General features: G+C 41.3%; 1 protein-coding gene across 1 annotated transcript in view; it reads left to right on the top strand.

The window, feature by feature from the left end:
• The window catches only part of Efhc2 (EF-hand domain containing 2), a 191742-nt gene that overhangs the window by 77538 nt on the left and 90933 nt on the right, over positions 1-23271 (top strand). Inside the window, exon 3 of the mRNA XM_042683643.1 lies at positions 11092-11242. Within this exon, the coding sequence (XP_042539577.1) occupies positions 11092-11242 (151 nt within the window). The remainder of the gene's footprint in view (positions 1-11091; positions 11243-23271) is intronic.

Below are 23271 nucleotides of genomic sequence, written 5' to 3'. Positions count from 1 at the left end.
GAAAAAGAGTTACCAAGTTTAAAATGACACACGTTGTCAAAGTATGGAACTTCAGGAGTTAGGCGTGTGCTCTGACTCCACAAATTTTGTAACTGAGATGTATGCTCATTCTATGTAAGCTCACTTTGAACTTCTCACAAGGAGTGCTGTTTGCCTAAACTATGCAATCCCTCTTTTTTCTACTAAGGCTTTTGAAGCTCTTTTGAAGAAATTGAGAGGAATGAAAGGAAAAGATGCTATTGCAATGTACAGGTCTAGCAAAAGTTCCAAAATTCCAAAAGGATTGGGGGTTTAGTGGCTGAGTTAAATTTATATCATTATATGGCTTCTCATCACTGGTCCTTTTAGACACCTCCACAGCCCCCTAGATATCCCATGACTACTATGTTTCACCTATCTAAATGAAATTTTAGATAAAACACATTTATCCTTAAACATGTTTCAAACTGAGCAGATAATACACTTATGATTATAGCAAACTAAATAATATCAAAGTTCCTATAATGTGCATTGTATGGAACACTATAAAAATTCAACAGTACTTAGAGAAACAAGAAAACATTTTCATCACCAACTATCCAGAATAGCATTTTTGGCTGGAAGGGAAAACATTAGTAACAGCAAAGACAGTTCTCCTGAGCCCTCTTTGCTTCCTACTGTACTGCAACCTGCAAGCCAGAAGCAAAAGTCTTATGAACAGATTTTGAAGACATGTTGTCAGAGTTCTAATCACCGGTCAACACAAAACTGATATGGTACACAGGAAGAGTCCAAATGAAGTCAATGATAAGTTTTCACTCCTCTGGTCTCCCTATTTTGGAAGACTTCGGTGTCCTTTATGCTTTAAAGATTGTAGAGGCGAGTAGTATTCTCACGCAAAGTGGCCAAGGTGCGGGGAAGTGGCTGCTCTTTGATTCTGGCGATCTCTTGCACTGTGTGTATTGCAAGGCCTGGGTGGGAATACTGGCAAAGACTTTTGGGAACCGAACGGGGGAGAAAGTACGGAGCATCAGTTTCAACGACAATTCTCTCCAGCGGGATGTTCCTCAGTGCATCTCGGGCCTGCCAAGCAGAAGAGTAAGTCAGGACTGCTGTGAAGCCCACAGACATATTGGGAAAATACTGCAGTAGGGGCTCAATGACCTGATAGCTGCCAGTGAAGCAATGCCTATGGATCTTATAGTCAAAAGGCACAAATCTTTTCATGATGTTCAGGAGATCTTCATCAGCATCTCGGCAGTGGATCACCAAGGGCAACTTGAGAGACACTGCAAGTTGCAGTTGCCTCTCAAACACCTGGAATTGCTCTTGGACAGGTGTGGTGCACCTGTAAGAGTAATCCAAACCCATTTCCCCAAATGCCACAGCCTTGGGGTGCCGTAAGGCATACAAGACCCTTCTTTCTTGATACTCATTGTAGTAACGCGCAAAATGAGGGTGGCAGCCAAAGGCCCCCCACACCAGATCTTCCTTCAATATCTCTTCCCACAGGCCATCTCGTAGGTTACGAGGATTACAGAAATCAGTGATGCAACCCTGAAATTCTTCAGGGAAGGAGCTGCTATAAAGTTTTCTGAACATTGTGAAGTTTCCTTTGAAGAACAACTTGGAATACAGCATGTCCAAGTGACAGTGGGTATCAATGAAACCTAGCTTTGGCTGCCAGTGGCTCACTGTCTGGAAGCCAGATGCATATGACATAAGAGGACACTGCACCAGCTCCTCTTGGTAGGATTTCTTCTCTGCACTTGCTTCTGAATATCTGGAGACAGAAAATGAATGAAGATCCTGAGATTCACTTCCTGCATAGTAGTAGTATTTATTGCTGAAGCTCTGGCTTCCTCTTCCAGTAGGGAATCTGGTGGTGGTACGGCTGCTGCTGCTGGAGTGACCTCCAGAAAACCTGGTACTGCCAGAACAAGAGCTGCTGTAGTCATTCCCAGGACCATAGTACACATTAGGTTTGCGTGGGCTATGGTCACTCTTCATGGAGGAGTGCTGTGAACCTACTGGGAGACTTGAGAATGGCTTATTCTGAGAGCCTCCAACTGTTGAGAAGTTACACATGTCAGACCACTCACTTGCAATGGCAGCCTTGGTTACATTTTTTTCTTCAGGCTTTCCCTGTACTGGCTGGGAGTTATTGTCACCTGGAAATGGCAAGGATGGAAGGCTTTCTTCATGAACCTTTTTGTCAGAAAATTGCTCTTCGGTGAGGTTCTTACTAGATTTTTCAGCCATTGTATTCTCAGTGAAGCTGCCCATCTTTGGTGCCGACTCTTTGTCTTTCTGAGACGCAATAGAGATGTTCCAGGCATATTTCTTTGCAGACTTAGGACCCTCTGCCATGCTTGATTTTGCAGTGGTAGCAGCCTCCTCTCTCTTCAGTGTTGGCTTCCTTATCATGCCTTCCAGTGTCTTCTCGTTAATGATGGAAGACCTTTGAACGTGAAATCTATCTCTCCCTTCCTGGGAACTCCTTGGCTCTTTATTTTGGCGCTCAGACTTAGCTACAACTTCAGAGTAACTGGCAGTAACCATGGAAAACCCTTGGTCTGGAACTCTGCCCCTCAGTTTCTGGAATTTGTTTGGATCTTCAAGCTTACTTGGACTCTCAGGCTTAGCTGCCAATTCAGAGTACTGGGAGCTAAACTTATAGTCTTGAAATCTGACCTTCATTTTCTGGAACCTGGGTGGCTCTGCCATCTTATTCTGACCCTCAGCTGTAGCTGTAAATTCAGAGTGTTTGTCAGAGAACCAACGATCTTGAAATCTGACCCTCCTTTTCTGGAACCTTTTCTTATTTGGACTCTCAGTCTCAGCTGCAACTTCAGGGTAGGGGGCAGCATTTCTGGAAGCCTCTTCTTCTTCTTCCTCACATCTGTCACCCCAGCTCTGGGCCTCCTTTGGTTCTTCAGTCTTGGCTACTACTACAGAGTAACTAGTGGAAGCCTGTTGTTCTTCAATTCTCTCTGTACTTTTCTGGGTCTTGTTGGATACTTCAATCATACTTGCCTCCTCGGCCTTAGATTTTAATTCAGAGTACTGGGTGGCAGGAAACCCAAGGTCTTGAAATGTGGCCTCCATGTTTTGCAGCTGGTTGGGATTTTCCATTTTATGTTGACTCTCAGTCTCATGTGTAGATGCAGAGTAAGAGACAGTATTGGTGGAAGCCTCTAGGTCTTGAACTGTGCCCATGCTTTTCTTGAGCTGGTTGGTATCCTCCATCTCATGTTGACCCTCAGTCTCTGGTGCAGATATAGAGTAAGGGACAGTATTGGTGGAAGACTCTAGGTCTTGATCTGTGCCCATGCTTTTCTGGAGCTGGTTAGGATCCTGCATCTTATTTTGACACTCAATCTCAGCTGTAAATGTAGAGTAAGAGATAGTATTAGTGGAAGACTGCTGGTCTTGAACTGTGCCCATACACTTTGGGAATATTTACACTCCCTATCTAGTTTACTTTTTAAAATTTTAGTTATTATTAGGAAAGTGGCTTTCAATTCCTTATCTTCATAAATTATTATGTACTTGTACAAATGAGTTGCAATTTCATAAGTCAGGTTATGATATCAGTAAATGCTTCTTGGTCAGTGTTCCCCCTTCCTTCATCTTCCCCTGACTCCAACTTCAGGGTAATGAGGAGGGGAAACATGTTTGCAACTGCAATTGTAGGAACATCTAGGGAAGCCATTTCGTTTCTCTTTACTAAAATGGGCCAGTAGAAAAACAACAACAACAAAAAACACTGGGTCCCACACACTAAGGAATCACATGTACCCACCCAAGTCTCAGTGTTTAGTAGTGCAGCTCTACTCATGCAGGTTTGGAGGAATGGATTTAAGAAAACCACATCTGGGCTTGGGGGGTGGGTAGGGGGCATTTCCATGACAGAATAGTTCTCTGGAAAAGGCAAACCTCCAGTGGCACTCCACGAAGTCCTTGTTGACTTTCAGGTCTTTACTGCCCAACACCACCCCACCCTAGCTCACCCCAGCCCACCCCAGTCAAGGACACCCCTGTTGCCTTCCAAATTGCTTCACTGACTCCACTCATCTTTCCTCCACCTACCCTCGTTCCACCTCATGCAGCTGGTCATTCCACCTCAGGAAGCTTGTGCTGCTATCTTTGTGAGGGGCTCTTACATAAGGGTGAGCTTTTAGGTTCTTAGAGCCTAACTCCCCACTAGAGGACATTACTGCTGCCTTCCAAACCCTGTAGCCCGCTCCCCTACCCTACCCCCCCACCTCTCTCCACCTACTTCCATGATCATAAGGGGTTCTTTCTTACCACGAGGTTTTAAGTCACCGGTGCCCAATTCCGCACTACAGGACATCTCTGCAGGTCTTTCCAAATCTCTTCGCCGACTCCCCACCTCCGGCCTCAGGCAGCTTGCTCCGGTTCTGGCTCAGTTTTCAAGGGGACTTTACATAATGGTGGGCTTTAACGTTCTTAGTGCCCGACCCATAACTCCCGACCCCTACCTATAGGACCGCCTTGCCTCCTTCCAAACTACTTGGCCCATTCCCCACCCCTGTTTCCCCCTCAGATTGTTGGTGCAGTCCACTGTCATGATCTTGAGGGGATCTTTTATAAAGGTGGGCTTTTAACTACTTAGTCCGAAACTCCCCTTACAGGATACCCCTGTGGTCTTCCAAATCACTTCACTGACTCCTCTCTCTCACATATATTCCCACTACTAGTACTGCCCTCCTCCCACTGCTGGCTGCCATTTTCTTGCAGGGGTCTTCCATAATGGTGGTTTTTAGGATCTTAGTGCTGAACACCCCAGTACAGGACACTCGTGTGGCCATCCAAAGAACTTACCAACTGTCTTCCCGCATCTCCCTTTCGCACACCTCTGGCATCTGGCTCCACCCCCTGCTGTTTCAGAGGGCTGCTTTACAAATAGAGGGCATTTAGTTCCTTAGTGCCCACCCCTCCCTACAGGACACCCTGAGGCCTCCCAACTGCTTCAGCAGCTTCCCTCCTTCACCTCCCCTCCTCCCACCTCAGCCAGCTGGTGCAGACTCCTCTCTAGCTCCACCCACCTCTCGCCTCAGGCGGCTGGCACCGCCCACAGCCATGTTCCTGAGAGATTCAGTCCTAACTGGGGTTCTTAGTTCCTTAATGCCCATGTCCCCTATACAGCACACACCTGAGTCCTTCCACGTTACCCCCGCCTTTCCTCCCCTCCCCAGTCAACTGGCGCAGAATGCCCTCTTAACCCTCCCACTTCCCGCCTCAGGCAAGCTGGGACCTGCCACCACCATGGTTCTCGGGGACTCTGTCCCAACTGTAGGCTTTTAGGTACTCAATGCCCGACTCCCCACTATAGGACACCCCTGCAGCCTAAAAAGTAATTTGTTGACTCCCCTTCCACACCTTCCCCCACCTGCCGCCCCTCCCCCCACCTGTCGGCTCAGGCAACTGAAGCCGCTGCCCACCGCCATGTTCATCAAGGGCTGTTTCCTCACGGTGCGGTGCCTTTTAGGTCTTTTGTGTCAGACCCCCCCCCTCCAGGACACTCCTCAGTGTCAGACCCCCCCTCCAGGACACTCCTCAGTGTCAGACCCCCCCCCTTCAGGACACTCCTCAGTGTCAGACCCCCCTCCAGGACACTCCTCAGTGTCAGACCCCCCCACCCCGCACTCCAGGACACTCCTCAGTGTCAGACCCCCCCTCCAGGACACTCCTCAGTGTCAGACCCCCCCTCCAGGACACTCCTCAGTGTCAGACCCCCCCTCCAGGACACTCCTCAGTGTCAGACCCCCCCCACCCCGCACTCCAGGACACTCCTCAGTGTCAGACCCCCCCTCCAGGACACTCCTCAGTGTCAGACCCCCCCTCCAGGACACTCCTCAGTGTCAGACCCCCCCCCACTCCAGGACACTAATCAATGTCAGACCCCCCCTCCAGGACACTCCTCAGTGTCAGACCCCCCCTCCAGGACACTCCTCAGTGTCAGACCCCCCCCCTCACTCCAGGACACTCCTCAGTGTCAGACCCCCCCTCCAGGACACTCCTCAGTGTCAGACCCCCCCCCCCACTCCAGGACACTCCTCAGTGTCAGACCCCCCCTCCAGGACACTCCTCAGTGTCAGACCCCCCCCCCCACTCCAGGACACTCCTCAGTGTCAGACCCCCCCTCCAGGACACTCCTCAGTGTCAGACCCCCCCTCCAGGACACTCCTCAGTGTCAGACCCCCCCCCCCACTCCAGGACACTCCTCAGTGTCAGACCCCCCCTCCAGGACACTCCTCAGTGTCAGACCCCCCCTCCAGGACACTCCTCAGGCCCTGCACACCCTTCGCCGCCTCCCCTCCCCCTCTCCCCTCAGGCAGCTGGCACCGCCGCCGCCATATTCCTGAGGGGCTCTCTCTTACCGGTGGGCTTTTACGTGTTCAGGGCCTGCGACCCCCACTACAGGACACCCCGTGGCATTCTCAAACGGTTTTCCAACTCTCCTCCCCCTTCGCCCACGGCCCCCCTCAGGCACCAGGTGCCGGCCCTGCCACCGCCATGATCTCGGGGGATCTCACCTAAGGGTTGCTCCTGTGGCACTCGATGTTGCCCAGTTCCTAACCCTTCGGAACCCTTTCAACACTTGGCCATGTCTTTCAGCATAGTAGAGATTCCAGAGTCTTTCCCAGTGGGATTCCGAAGAGCTGTGGAGAATGCACAGAGCTCGCGGACCGACGACACCTGTAATGGCGTCCGGCTCCGGAAGCTCTTGTCCCACAATGCCTTGGCTCCTTGCTGTTGCGTCCACCAGCCTCCTCAGGGTCATAGCAAAGTACTTCCGGGACATCAAAAACGGGCGTTCTGAAGCCGCAAGTTGACGTGGGTGGTGACCAAGGGGCTGTCAGAGGCAAAGGTGCCGCTAGCTGCTTGCCTGGGAGGCTAAGATAGGAAGATTTCTCAGCCCCAGGGAGGGGACCTGCTTCAAATGGTACAGCACCAGCCTTGAGCCAAAACGAACTCAGGAAAGAAAAACAGAAGCTCAGGGACAGTGCCCAGGCCCTGAGTTCCAGACCCCGGACCGGCACACTGACAGACAAATTGACGTTTGGGATACGAGGCATTTCTGAGATGCCAAGGACCACCCCAAGTGCTTTGGATGTCACACACAGTTTGTTTCTGGGTCTGGCTGTTTGTTCATAGGGAGCCACGAGGATCAGACCGTGAACACCAGCCACTTCAGCCCCCACCACTCCCTTCTCGCCAGGCTGGAAAAGCGGGTCCCTCGGGCCACTTTCCTCATAGGCCCTTCCCCACTGCTGTCCCTTGAATCACTTCCATCTTTGTCATTCTTCAGCCTGGCTAGGCATTCGTGTGCCGCAGTCATTGCGGCCACCATTTTATGTCTATGACCTGCATCGAGTGCGTGATTACATCTGGGACGGCCGCCCTGGCCATTGCCTTGCTCTCCCCTTATCTACAACATTGGCATGCCTTGAATCCTTTAATCTGCTTGCTTTTTGTACTGATACTAAAAAATGTACAAACATAAAGGCTGCATTTTTACTAAACACTTTCAATGAAGTACTCACTGCCTTTGAAAGTCTATGCGCTTTGAGAACATGGTGAAATACAGCCATTTTGTGTCTTCTGTTCTATTCACTTAACGTTAATGCAAAGCTAAAGTAGTTTTCTTACTGTTGCATATTTACTTTAAAATTTTTTCATTGTTAGTGTAAAGGTGATGGACAGAGGGGTTAAAGTTACACAAGTCAGGTAATGTGCGGCATATTTTCTTGTTGCGGCATATTCTCCCCAGCCCTTGAGGGGCCAGGCGCCTATCCCGCATAGTCACTGGGGGATCGGCTTTCTGCCCTGTGTGCCACTTTCTGTCCTGTCTGGATAGCCCGGTGTCCGAAGGGACCCCCGCGCATTCCCTCTCCTTTCTGCATGACCTTCCATTCCAAGACCTCCCTTGCCTGCACATCCCCCACGTCCCACTGGGTCCTGCCCACTCTTGGCCCCTTGTCCTGCGTTACCCTCCCTTTTCTCATAGGGTCCTGCCCAATGGGACAGGGGACACACAACCAAATCGGCCTTTATTGTATGTTCAATTTGCATATACCCTGTGCTCTATTAGACTGAATGCTTTGTTGAGTTTTGTTTAAGCTTTTTTCTTCTCTTTTATGATGCTTAGATATTAATTTAAAATGTCATACAGTTTTGTCATATTTCCCAATTTTTTCATTAATAGCCAAATTTTAAATTTTCTTGAATGTTTTCTGTGCCACCCTATGCATCCATGGTGCCATGAAACCCTCCTCTCCTTTCCATGCCCTTCTCTTCCATGTAGCCTTGATGCTACTGCCCTCTCGCTTTAGCCCCTTCTTCCAATCTGGCCTCCTTCCCTATGATATCTTCCATGCTGTCTGCCTTGCATGCACTTTTACCATGCCATTGTCCCCTGCCTCCTCTGCCTTCCCCCACTTATGGCTTCCATGCAGCCACTGCCCCCACCCCTTAGTCCTCCACTTGTCACTCTTCCCTCAATCTGAGGCTTTCCTTATCTTTTACCCTCTGATGGCCAAAAGGCATTGATTTGTTATATTAAAGCTGATTATGTATCTGAGATTTTAACTTGTTGATATTCATCCATCTTTTCCAAGTGAGTCTTTTTTTCTTTTATTGGTATGTTATTTTTTTTCAGTATGCATTTAATTTTTGTACAGTTTATTTTCATAATCTTCTTTCCTACCTACTAGTATGTCTCAGGTACTCTGGTATTACACCATTTGAAAAATTGATGCATTATATTTAGCTATAAAATCTGGGAATGCTAGACTTCCATAGTTTAATTTTTACAACTGTGTAATAGACTATGTTATTTATTTTTTAATCAGGTTGCCAGAATTAAGTACATCCAAAACATAATAAAATATTACTTGAAATATATTATTTTACTCTGCCTCTCTAGAATATATTTCCAATCTGTTTAGGGAAATACTCCTATATTTTTTAGTCATTATTTTGCATTTCATTTGGGTCATAGTTTCAATCAAAACTGTATTTTGTAATTTTTACTTGTTTGAGAAATTACGTTCATGCCCATTGTATTTTCTAACTAGAATTGTTTAAGATCTATGTGATCTAGAATGTGAAATTGTGATCTCGATATATTGAAAACTTTTATTTATATTAAGCTTTAAATTTTTTTTTCTGGTCCGTTCGTGGGCTTGAACTCTGTGCCTGGGTGCTGTCTCACCTCTTTAGCTCAAGGCTAGCGCTCTACCACTTGAGCCACAGTGCCACTTCCGGCTTTTTTTTCATGCTTATGTGGTGCTAAGAAATCGAACCCAGGGCCTCATGCATGCAAGGCAAGCACTCTATCACTGAGCCACCTTTCCAGCCCAAGCTTTAAATTTTATTTTATTTTATTTTTTACTTTTTTGCCATTCATGGGGCTTGAAGTCAGGTCCTTGATAATGTTTCTGAGCTTCTTTTTGCTCAAGGTTCACACTCTAGCGCTTGAGCCACAGTGACACTTCTAGCTTTTTCTGAATAGTTAGCTGGAGATAAAAGTCTCACAGACTTTCCTGCTGGGGCTGGCTTTGATCCATGATCCTCAGATCTCAGTCTGCTGAGAAGCTACAATTACAAGCATGAGCCAGTGGCTTCACATTAGTTTTTAAAATTTAAATTTTTTATGCTTAGATTTTTATCTCTGTCATCATTTTGTCTCTCTCTGTGTTTATGTCTCTTGCTTACTAGTATTTTTATTTCATATTTTTTACATTGTCCAGAACTCCTAAAAACAAATAACATTACTTTAGTGGCATTGTTGTTTTGTTCCTGATAAGGATGCCATATAGTTTAATTAAATATGATGATGTCTTTAAGACTGTTGTCTTAAAGCACATGTTTTGTAATCTTGTTAAGGAACTTAACAAGAAAATGTTACATTTTAAAATGTACTTGGTAGGAAACAGTATGACTTCTTTACACATTTTTTCAAGCCTCTTTCTTTGGCACTATCCTTGCACCTGTGAAAATAATGCTGCTTTAAAAAATTAATAGGTGACTTATGACTATTAATGGGTCTGTTAAATAGTGCTTGCTTGTTTTTGAGTTAGGTTCTTTGAATTTTAAGTACAGTACTGAAAATGTTCTTTAGCAGTAATTCTCAACATTGGTTTGCGTTTTATGATTACTTTGGGAGCTTGAAAAATCACCAGTGCCAACCAGGTCTAATTACTGGTGGCTCATCCTTATAAGCTTAGCTACCTAAGCATTGGAAATCTATAGTATCAGATTACTAGCTTTGAATGATTTCAAAGCTAGTATAGGCCCAAAGTTTGAGAGCCCTCATTTTAACCTGTCATTTCAGCTATGTGTAACAGGTTTGAGGGAGGATTATGATTCCAGAGCATTCAAGGCAACAACAAGGTCACAAGACCCCATCTAAACTGAGAGTCTCCAGGTTCTTCTTGCCTGGGCTGGCTTTGAACCACAATCCTCAGATCTCAGCATCCTTTGTAGCTGAGATTACAGGCGTGAGCCACCAGCACCTAGCTACTTTGCTGTTTTTTAAAATTTATATTTGTTATCTTTAAACAGTTATACAAAGGAGTTTCAATTCCACATGTCGATTTATGAGTACAATGCATCTTGTTCAGTGTCACCCCTTCCATCGAAGTCTCCCATCTGAAATCAGAACCTCACTCATTCCTTCAAGTTACCTGGTTCAGTTTTCACATACACATATTAAGTATTGTAATAAAACTTGTTTTCACAGTGTGAGCAAATTTATTTTGTGTGTCTAACACATGAATTTAAAATCCCATGGTGAAATTCCAAAGACAGACTGCAGTTAACTTTCTGTTAGATCTCAGTGATAGATTTATTTCCTGAATACAATTTCTTTGTTTTGATCCAAAATATCATGACAGTTGAAATAATTTCCATGTAGTATAACCATGATTAGATCTCCATTCTCCATTTTTGATGTGTAGAAACTCTTCTTGGAAAAAAATCCTTCCAACTCTTTTCACTCACCAAAAGTATACACATTAACAATTTATGGGTTTTAAATTTGCTGCATGTTTTCATGGCTTCTAATTATGATTCCAACAGGTATTATGTTTTGATGCCTATATGGAAGATGAAGTACCTGATAAAAGACAAGAAGACTATAGAATAAGAGTCTATAAAATCTACTTCTATCCTGAGGATGACACAATTGAAGTAAATGAGCCACAGTTGCGAAATAGTGGACTGCTTCAAGGTATAGTTTTAAATTGGCAGTATCAGTCTTGCATTTAAACCATTTTAAACCCTTTTAAACCATTTGTTTATTATTTATTATTATATTCATTTTTATTTTTAAATTTAATTTTATTGTCAATAGAGGGGTTACAATTACATACATAAGTAGTACATTTCTTGTCGAACTTGTTACCCCTCCTCATTTTTCTACCACTTTTCTTCCCCCCTCCCCGTCTCCCCCATATTTATTTTTATTTTTATTAGGTTTTTTTCTTTGTTTTTTTGCTGGTCCTGGAACTTGAACTCATGGCCTGAGCACTGTCCCAGGAAATAAGTGCCTCATGGACTTTCCTGCTCAGTCTGGCTTTGAACTGCAATCTTCAGATCTCAGTCTCCTGAGTAGCTAGTATTACAGATGCCTGGCAATGTTTGTACTGGGGCTTGGACACAGAGCTTGGCATTCTTGCCTGGGTTTTTTGCCCAAGGGACTCTACCATTTGAACCATACTTTTGGCTCTTTGCTGATTAATTGGAAATGTGAGACTCAGACTTTTCTGCGTAGGCTTTCTTCAAACTTTGATCCTCAGATATCAGCTTCCTGAGTAGCTGAGATTACAAGCATAAGCCACCAGTGCCCAGCTGTTTATTATTAATTATAATCTGGCAATATTGAAGTGTGAGTTCAGGGCCTCACTGTTGACTAAGCAGGTCCTCTTACTGCTGAGTCATGCCTCCAGCCCTGACTTTTTACTCTTTATTTTTTGAGATAGGCTTTTGTTTCCTGTCCACATATACACCTGGGCATAATCCACCTATGTTAGGCTTCCTGCTAGGTAGGAAAACAGGTGCTCACCACTGTACCCAGCTCTTTATTGGGAAAGGGTTTCTTGAATGTTTTCTTTCATCCTCCTGTGTAGCTAGGATTACAAGTGTGAGGCACCATAGCCTGACTTTTCTTCAGCTTAAAAAAAATCATGCTAAGTAGTTAGATATTTGGCAGTGGTGAATATATATATATATATATATATATATATATATATATATATATATATATATATATTGTTAACAAGTACTTAATAGCAGGGACTTATCAGCCTTCCACCCCTCATACCTCAGCATTGGCCCATTCTCTTTATGTGTATTTTCTTTCAAGTGCTGCTCTAATATAAGCAAACTTTCCTTTGTCTTTGACTTTGTTCCCAAATTGTTTGCTCTCTTTGCCGTAAGTGCATTGCTTCCTAATGCCTCGTCTCTTCTGAGAAGAGACAGTTGTTCTCCACTGCCACTTCCAGATTGATATTGTTTCTCTTAAATTTGCTAATATTTATTTCAATCATCCCTTCCTCATCCTCATAATGTTAACTAATATCATTTATGGTAATAAAAAACTTATAGCCTATATTAGTTTTATTGTTATTGTCACCTAATACCTGGTAGAAACAATTTTAAGCAGGGAAGGTTTATTTTGGTTCACAATTTCAGAGGTTTCAGTCTTTTTTCAAGAAGAGTGTGACAGCTGGGTGCCGGTAATCCTAGCTACTCAGGAGGCTGAGATCTGAGGATGGAGTTTCAAAGCGAGCCTGGGCAGGAAAGTCTGTGAAACTCTTATCTCCAATAAACCACTAGAAAACCGGAAGTGGTGCTGTAGCTCAAGTGGTAGTGCGCTAGCCTTGAGCTGAAGAGCTGAGGGACAGCGCTCAGGCCCAGAGTTCAAGCCCCACGACCTACAAAAAAAAAAAAAAAGAAGAGTGTGACAGAGTAGAGTAGTACACATAATGGCAAACAAGAAGAAGAAAACAATACCTGGAAGTAGCTACAGTAGGACAAGAACATATCCCTAATGACTTTACCCAGTCTGCCCCACCTTCTACAGTTCTACCACCATAGTCTTCACATTATGAATCCATCAGTGGATTAAGATAGTCGTATGTCAGAGGCCTAATGATGTAATTGTCTCTTGAAATATCCTCATAGATATATCCAGATGTGTGTTTTACTAATAATATCTTAGGCCCTTCTCAATCAAGTTGTCAATAAAAATGAACTCTTATAGTAGCTCAACAGAGAGTTCTTGTTCCTTCACTTCATACCTGACAGTCTACCTTTATTTGCAATCCATTTTAGTCACAGATAAGTCTTAACTCTGTGACATGGCCACCAGGGAAACTAATCCTACACTGCATTAGACTATAGAAGATATTAAAAGAGATGACTTATTTCTTCTCTTTGTGTTGTGGGTCCTTCCTTTGGGGTGATATCAAGTTTTCAATACCTTCATGAGACAGCAAACACAATGTTAAAAAGATTAAAAATTGTTATGTGTAAGATAGAATAATAGAAAATGATATTTGTTTGTAATGAAAAGACTCAAGTGTGCCTGATAAATGCCTTTAGATAAGTAAGGAAATGTCTTATTTGTTTTTTTTTATTCTCAAGGATGACAACCAGGCCTCAGAGTTCAGGTCAGTAAAAAGAAGAAATTTGTATCAGGGATCTACCAAAAGTTGTAGTGGCTGACATAAGATGGACTTACAGGAATGTTGGCCTTGAGTGGAGGAGTGGGAAGTCATATGTTTGTTTCTCCATTGGTATAGATATAGGAGAGGACTTCAGTGGGTTTTTTGGCGATTTACATAAATGCATTTCTGGGGTCTTTTGTTGCTCAAAGACCCATAATTTTTGGATGTAATGTCTTTCTTTGTGTTTTGGAGTATTCTATCTTCAATATCTCAGACTTAGAAATTGCTTTCTCTGACAAAAGTCCTTTCCTTTTTACTTTTCACAATTGCTCATAATTGAATGCCATCCTTTTTAATTCTCTTAAGAAAACATATCCTGAATCCATCCCATGATTCTTTTTCAAAACACTAAGACTGTTTATTGCCAGTGAGGGGCACAGACCTTGGGGTCTGGGCTTGGAGGTTGTATGAAAGACTGGATTTTAGAGAGGGTTCCATGTCTTTTTGACCCACAACTAAACTGTTCTTATTTATTTATTTAACTCAAAATCTCCTGTCTACTAAGCAAGCACTTTACCACTTGAGCTATGCCTCCCTCCCTATTGCTTTAGTTTGTTTTTAGATAGGATCTTACACTTTTGTATAAGGGCTGGCCTCAGACTGTGATCTTCCTAACTTTGTAGGAGGTAATCCTCTGAGATTACAGACATAGGCCCCATAATGATGCGTGTGTGTGTGTGTGTGTGTGTGTGTGTGTGTGTGTGTGTGTTTGTGGTGCTGGGATCAAACTCAAGACCTCATACATGCTACTAGAGCACTCTGCCACTGGTTACAGGCCTTACTCTCATCTTTTGACTTAGTGGGATACTAGACATAGCTGTCTACTGTTATCTCCCTTTCTCAAGTTTGACTCCTCCCAGAGTCTGTTCTTTACACAGCAACTGTGGAATATTAACTTGAAGCAGTGGTAGCCTATCAGAAGCATACATTAAGGCTCTCCCAGAGGCCACAGAACAGATGGTTCAAGGGCCAAATTAAAATGTCTGAATCACATGGTAGATTAATATAATTCAAAATGTATAGTGAAGGATCAGAAGGTAATTCATTGGAAGAGCGCTTGCCTGATATATGTTCTGTTTCTAGTACTGCAGAACAAAATAAAAAATATAAACAGTCTGAAAAGCACAGTGAAAAAGTAGGGGAAAATAGGGTAGGTTTACAGTCAGCAAGTTCAGTGCAGGGTTGACTCTACTTGAATTCTGTGGTAGGCAATTGTTTTCTTTCTCTTCTTCAGCATTCTTGCTTATGAATAGTGTGGTTTGGAGAACAGAATAAAGGATCAAGCAAGGAGAAGACAGAAAGCCCAGGACCAAGAACACAAACTTGCTCAGTTGGCAACATGCGGGATTGAGTATGCTTGGCTACAGCTATAGCTCACCAGTAACCCTGCTGAATAATAATGGCTTTGTTTGTGTTTCTTGAACAGAGGGTACATGGGGCCAGAGTGGGTGTTGCCAATGAATGAGTGGCTGAATTAAGGCCTCATGAATATTGAGTACTAATGAATATTTAGGTATTTTAGTGTATCATGAATATTTAAGGCACAGGTGTCTCATGTATGTTTAATGTGTACTGAAAATTAGCTATCTTTTGGTTCTTCCATTCCTTTCATTCTATGCTTAACAAACATATCCTACTTGACTATTTTTATTGTTATTATGATTTCTTTCTATGTTGAATAGTTTTTGCTCATTAGCTATTGTTGGGTCTTGGTCCAGATGGTCGGGGTTCGAGGAAAGGTAAGTGGGCTCCTCTTACCCCCTGCCCGTTCCCCAGCCTCCCTTAGCCTCAGAGACAGTCAGACACAGCGGGGAGTCAAGTCAAACAGGAACTCATTTATTACCACACAGCAAGCACTTTTTTTTTTTTGTAGTCCTGTCGTGGGGCCTGAACTCTTGGTCTGGGCGCTGTCCCTCAGCTCTTCAGCTCAAGGCTAGCGTCCTACCGCTTGAGCCACAGTGCCACCTCCGGCTTTTTTTCTTTTTGCTTATGTGGTGCTGAGGAATCGAACCCAGGGCCTCATGCATGCAAGGTAAGCGCTCTACCACTGAGCCACCTTCCCAGTCTCAACAGCAAGCACTTTTTAAAGCAAAAAACCACGTGGCATGGAAGGGGAGGAAAAGGAACCAGCCAATCACTGTAGAGGTCACCCTATGATGCGCCTAAGCGCCTAAGCTTTCTATCCTTTCCCTGCTGTCCTTGAGCTGTTCACGCGCTGATGTCACTTCGCCTGGTTGTGGTACCCAGTCAGATTTTAACATAAACAACTCGGGCTCTGCCCACTCAACTCCCTCTCAGCGCCATCTTTGCTGCCCATGTGCCCTACAAGCCATTTATTTAGTCTCATACATCCATAATGATATGTCACAATGAGTTCCAAGCTCTTGAAACTCATTTTAGCATAAATGAGACAATTTTTTAAAAATTGGTAAGAATATGTTAAAATTAAAGAACTATTTAATAACAGAAAATTTACAACTATTCATTTATGTAAACATCTGTTTTACTAAGTGTATTTGATTAGGTGAGTGACTGCTTTAGAATGTTTTTTCTTGGTACTGGCAATTGAACTCATGCTTTTATGCTTACTAGACATGTACTCTACCAGTTGAGCTACTCTCCAGCCTGTAAAATATATTTCCTTATAGGTTTTAACTTAAATACCTTGCTATGATTTTCCCTAAGCATTTCTTGCTTATTTTGTTGTTATTTTTCCCACCATGACACCAAAATGATGAAATTCACAAGCCATTCTAAGCCTGCATTGATGACTTGGATCATATTTTTATTTTTGTTACTTTTTAAAGTGAAGGCTCATGGCTTTTTTTTTTGTGGCACCCATGTCCTGTGCATCTTTATTTCATTAAATTATCTAGGGAAAAATACAAACCACAACTTCTAAGAGGATCTTGTAATGGTTCTTAGTAAGACTTTAATTTTCTCAGCCTCTTGACTTCAAATCTCACAAAGACAGCTTCCAAAGGCAAATTCAAAATTGTCTTAATGTTGCACTTGAAAATCATTTTTAGAAAGGAGAAACAAAGGAGGAGGCTACAATGCTTGATAAGAAATGTACTCATTATCTTGCCCATGTAATTGTAACCCCTCTGTACAGTATTTTCACAATTAAAAAAATCATTTTTAGATAAGGAGGAAGTTGTAGTATTCATAAAGACTCAGAGAAAAAGAAAGAACTTAAGTAAAGACTTAAAGTCTCTTTGGAAAATTTCAGAATTTCTGATTGGCTTACTGTGGCTAAGATATTTCTCCATATGGAGGTACAGACCAAAGATTCTGAACACAATGTGTAGTAATCACATTTTGTAATGACACTGAGTTTGTCAACAGAGTGAAAAAAACCTAGAGGGCTGTAGCAAATCCTGTTGAAAGAAGACATGGAAAAACACTCCGTCACTTTGTTTAGAAAGAAACCAGTCTCTCTTGAAATATTTAGTATGATGATTCTTGTTGAAGAAAGTCTGTTTGGACAGTGCATAGTTTCCTAAATTAAGTGATTAGAGAGAGGAGTAAGGAAATGAACTCAGTAAGCAATGATTCAGACCTCAGTGGATGGGGTACGTAGCATTACTTTTTCACTTGTGTCTTCATTGGCTAGGGCCTGCCTTCCATGTGTCCATGAGCCCTGAAGAAGAGGCAATGGGTCAAATTTAGGTACTACACATTGATAGTGTTCCTGTCACTTCATAGGGCTTTGCTGTCTTCCCAAGAAACTAAGATGCCAGATGTATTTATTACTTGTAGAGCTGACCAATCAAGAAATCAGGTGAATTGAAAGAAACTTGCCACACCATTTTAGTTGTTTCTAGTATCATGTAGTGTTTTTTTCCAGTTGTAGGAGTTTGTAATAAACCAGAAACAAAAGAGGCATCCATTTGCGTGGTGTCAAAATAGGCTTTGAATTACATGTAGCTTCTAATCAGAATAACAGATTTTTAATATTTATAAGTTCTTTTTGTCATATTTGTGTGTGTTTTGTGCCATTAAGTCAACATCACAATTGAAGGCTTGCTTTCATCTCTTTCCATAACATTATTTTCTTTTGGGTTAGATATGCTATATTTATAGAATATGTTGGGCTTTTTTTTCTGGAATGTGTTTAAAGAATTTTGTATCAGACCCTAAATGTCAAGTATTCCCCTTTCATTGTCTAGCAGAATAAAAGTCTAATATTACTATGTCTAGGCTTCCACCTGCCTGTAATCCTAGTGACTGAGATCTGAGGATCACAGTTCAGAGCCATCCTGGGCAGGAAAGCATGTGAGACTCATATCTCCAATTAACCTCCAAAAAGGTAGAAGTGGAACAGCTGTGGCTCAAGTCGTAGAGTGCCAGCCTTGAGTAAAAAAGCTAAGGGACAGTGCCAAGATTCTGAGTTCAAGCCCAGTACTGACACTAAAAACAAAAGCAACAAAAACCCAGTATTACCATGTCTGAATTAATTTGTGTCAAAGAAAAAGTAATGGTAAGACACATACATGATAGCTGTTATGATCTATGCTGCTATTATCAGTTGGGATGTGATCATCAGAATCTCCTAGCTCACTCTAGAAGCCTTTTTTTTTCTTCAGGCCTAAGGTCAAGAACTGGCTTTTCATAATCATGAGTATAACAGCCAAGTTAAAAACTTGTTTAAAACACTAACCATTGATGTTTGTTTTGGCCACTTAATTAGAAAATATTTTTCACACTTTTAAATAGTAGTCTAACTTACCTGAGTGAAACAAATTTAACCACAAATACACATTAGTCATTTTCATATCATTCATTCATATTGGTCACAAACTATATTAAATATTATATGCCATTAAGTAGAAGAGGAGTAGCAGTAGAGTTGCTAAATAAAATATTAGATTAACAATTACATTTGAATTTCATATGAGCAACAAAGAAGTTTTAGTATAACCATATACCAAATATTGCATGTTTATAGTGAAAACTTTTTGTCTTTCTGGGACTCAAATTTAACTGGGTATCCTTTATTTCAGTTTAATAAATCTGATGTCTGGAGGGTAGACATTTGGGTAGAACATGTAACTGAATGGAGTAGCACAGAATTTAAAAGTGGAAGGAAGTCACTAGCCTGTGAATATAGGTAGTTGGCACATAGTGGCTGCTGTTAAATAAATATTGTGAGAGAATGAGGGGAAGAAGTAAGGGAGGGTAAGAGCAGGTGGTACACAATGCCTGTAATACAATGCAGGCATCAGGTACTTGAGGGATCAGAGGAAGAAAAGTCAGTGTCCACTACAGAAGATGGCATTTAAGTGGTGCATTACACGTTTCCATGAATAAAGATGGACAAGAAGGGAGATCAATCGAAAAGAACAACATCAAATAAAAAAGATCAGAAAGTGGTGGGTTGAGGGTTACTTGCAAGTTGGAGTTTAGAGGTATTTATGAGAACACATAAGTATATAAAGAAAACTAGAGAAGGTGGTAATATAAGAGGATGTTAGGACACCTCCCAAGCCATTGGTACTCAATCAGTGCTTAAGATGCACATGTGTTGATTTTTTTTATTATGATCAGAAATTTTTTTTGCAGTATTGCAGTTTGAACTCAGGGTCTCAAACTTGCTTAGCTTGTTTACTTAGCTGGTGGTCTACAACTTCAGCCTCACCTCCAGACCCGCTTTTGATTATTTTAGAGAGTACAGTCTCACAGCCTGAGCTAGCTTTGAGTTGCAATCTTCTGGATCTTAGCTTCATGAGAAGCTACGATTATTGGTATAAGCCACTAACACCTGGATAGAGATGCAGTACTTAAATGTTTACTTGTTTCAAGACAGAATCCAGAATATCTGTATTAAAAGTTACTCTTGCTGGGTGCTGGTGGCTCATGCCTGTAATCCTAGCTATTCAGGAGGCTGAGATCTGGGTATCTCAGTTGAAGCTAGCCTTGGCAGGAAAGACCATGAGACTGTCATCTCCAATTAACAACCATAAAAGCTGGAAGTGGAGCTGCAGCTCCAAAGACAGAGTGCTACCCTTGAACAAACAAGCCCAAGGATAGTGCCTAGGCCCTGAGTTCAAGCCCTAGGATTAGCACAAAAGAGTTATTCTTCTGAAACCTGTACTCCAAAGTGACATTTCTGAAAAGTATCAGTGAAACTGGAAGGATTATTTTAGTAGAGGATTAATATAGAAACACAAGGGGAAGAAAAATTGCTCTTATGTCTGATCACCACTAAGGCTCTTAGTATTTTTAGAATAAAAATTTAGCAGACACAGTGACAAGAAGTAATTCTATTTTTATATTCATTTGCCTAAGAAATACCTGTCTCTCTCTATATATACAAATGCAATTCTATGTCTCCACAGAAAGAATGACACCATCCCATTTGTTAGGAAGTGGAAAGACTTGGAAAAAATTATATTAAATGAAGTAAGCCAGACCCAAAGAAACATAGGTCCCATGGTTTTTCTTATTTGCAATAACTAGTACATGTCTTTGATAATCTTACTAGACAAGCAGAAAAGGACAAAAGCTATCTGCATATGACCATATAAGATGATGCTAAGCGAGATGAACCCCAAGATAAGGACACATGGTTTTATCTCTGTTGCTGTTGTTTTTAATGTACTTATAATGTACTATGTGATTTTTGTGTTTCTTTTGTATGTTCTTTCCCCATGGTATAACCCCTGCTTTTACTGTATTTGATTCTGGTGCCCTGCATCTTATATATACATTTTTATAATTTGAGGAGGGCAAGGGAAATAATAAAATGTTGAAACAAGGATAAAGGTGACCCATTATAACAATGAGATGTACAAGACACTATGCTGAAAACAAACTCTACAACTTGGGTGGGGGGAGGGAAGGAGTAGTTGTGGAGGTGGGGAGGAAAGGGATTGTAGGGAAAAAACAGGAGGGGGTAACAATACTTGATAGGAAATGTACTCATTACCTTACTCATATAACTGTAACCCCTCTGCATAGTTATCTTTACAATAAAATATTTATTAAAAAATAAATACCTGCTTCTAATCTTGGATGTACCTTAGTGTTAGTAAGATGAAATAAACATACTTACAACTAAGGTAGAGGTAAATTTTGGGTTCTTAATTCTGGAAAGTGAATTAGTAAAAACTTAATTTTAGTAGTATAAGAAAAATCTAAGGCAATTCCCATCTGAATGACATGAAAACACATTAAACAGAAATGGATATAAGGCTATTTTGATCTCAACAATAGGGACAAGCTAAAAGCCTGCACAGTGTAGTCAGATAGCAAGCTTTGAAAAAGGAAGAAAGGTATAAAAGAAGAGGGGTATAAGCTGAAAAGCAGGTACTTAATGCCTGGACACATGTTCCAGTTGGCTTATAGGACATTTAAGAAGACAAACATCTGAAAATTTAAGGTGATTTTGTTGATTTTTTCCATTTTGTAACATTATCTACCTTGATGACTTTTGCTGCTCTTCAAGTATAGGCCAATGACAAGGCATCCTGCCCATTTCTTTGATATTCTAGAAGAAACTCCTACTGGTATAGTTCTTGTTATTTATCTTGAAAGACTATAAATGCACAAATCCCAATAAATTGAAATTGTAATTCCTAGAGGACACAGTTAAAGAGATCCCAGGAATATATGACTGGACATGCTCATGTGCAAGTACACAATCCAAATGGCCTAAATTGGTTATCTGTATAACACAAAATTGTGATGTTAGATTTCTTGTGAACAAAATTTTCTTGTTTAGTGTTAAATCTGCCAACCATGTTAAATTTCCAACTGTGGATGGTCAAGACTCTTTTGAACTTCCTTGGCTTTTTCTGAAAACTCAAGTGAGAAAAAGTGAGAAAAATGTGAGGTCAAGTTAAAGAAGTGTGTGGTGGGCTGTGATGCAGGTTCTGAAGAATAGGTTGGATTGCTGCAGGTGGCAAATGGCCACTTTGAAATTTGCCCTTAGAATAGAAACAGGCTGTTTTGAAAGGATAGGACCATCAATCTGTTTTCCTCTTCTGATTACTGTCAGCTTTTCTAGCTGATTCTATCTTATTTTGCCTATGGCTTGACTTTCTTTCCTTCACTTAATTTGTGGTTGCTGTATAGTGAGAGACATTTCAATGAAAAGTATGGAAAATAATAGTATTTAGTTAGAATCTAAAACCCTGAGTTCTAAATCCTTTTCTGCCATTTGGACCTAATAAATGGGCAGGGGCATGCAAGTATTCTGAGCTTGGGTTTTCTCATCTATAAACTAAATATTCCTATCAGATACTATCTGTCTGGAGGGACTATTAAGGATTAAATGAAAAAATCTAAATCCAGTCCATAGATATTATGATGATTGTGATTAGGATTTTTTAAAAGCTCACTGGGTGGCCCAGTTCTTCATACCTAGAAAAATATAGTATCCTTTTTCAGTATCTGTGGAACAAAAATAATACCTTATTTTTAGAATTTTTATAATGAAAGTAAGGTAAAGTAGAATTTTTGACTATGCTCCTGTTGAGTAAATCTTACATGTTTAAAAAGCTGTCACAATATAAGTATTTTTAAAGAGGTGTACACTGATTCTTGAAAATGCCTGAAACGCCTATCCTTTTTATAGTGTTTTAAATTTGAAATTTGTTCCAAATGTCTAATCTTGAATGATTGAATAATTTTCATACTGTTTTCAATGGCAGGAATTAAAGGCTAATTGAAGTATAATTTTTTTGCAGTAAAATTATATCATCTTTTATATAATGCATTTGAAAATATTTTAGAGTAGTTCTAATTTTATAGTTTTATTATTTTAATTTAATGTACCAAGTAATTAAAAATTGCTACAAAGAAATGAAGATGAAAATGATTTTAGTTAATTTCTCCTCAACAAACTGAAAAGATAAGTGGAGTAATGGAACAGAGCCCAACACAGTTTCTGGCACATAAAGATATTCATTAAATGTTCTTTAATGAATATGGAATGAATAATTTTGAAGTATTTCTAGATTTTAGAGAAAAGCATCATTCTGAATACGATGTAAAGTTCAAAGAAGAGACAACTTTATATTAAAATATTTCCATACAGAGGTCACATAAACCAGTTGTTACTGAATTACTAGCTCCTCAGGGTGCTCTAAGTTTTTACTTTCACATTGGAGTAGGTTCTCAGACCTAACTTACTTGTAGGTGTTGGGAGATAATTCTCCATGGGTATCTTGCATTTCTATTCACATTGAAAGCAAAAGTACTGCGAACAGAAGTACTGACTGCTCCTTGTTCTGAGCTCTCTCTTCATGGATGTGGTGTGTGTGTGTGTGTGTGTGTGTGTGTGTGTGTGTGTGTGTGTGTGTCCATAAATAGCTTTGGAAAAACAACAACAATCTTTTCTACTAGAGCAAAGTAAAGGTTTGCTTATAGCCTTGGAATACAGCGTAATATCTCCCCGAAGAACAAAGGGCAAGCATGGATTTGGACAAGTCTAATCAATAAAGCTGATTATTGCTTCTGTAAATTTGGGTTTCCTAACATCAGAGTTCCTCTCCTGTCTACTGTATAGGGGAGAGTTTTCTGA

This window comes from Dipodomys spectabilis, unplaced genomic scaffold (assembly GCF_019054845.1).
Source record: "Dipodomys spectabilis isolate Male_0828 unplaced genomic scaffold, ASM1905484v1 ptg000082l, whole genome shotgun sequence".
Taxonomy (NCBI): domain Eukaryota; kingdom Metazoa; phylum Chordata; class Mammalia; order Rodentia; family Heteromyidae; genus Dipodomys; species Dipodomys spectabilis.
This window is presented reverse-complemented; position numbering and strand designations above follow the sequence as displayed.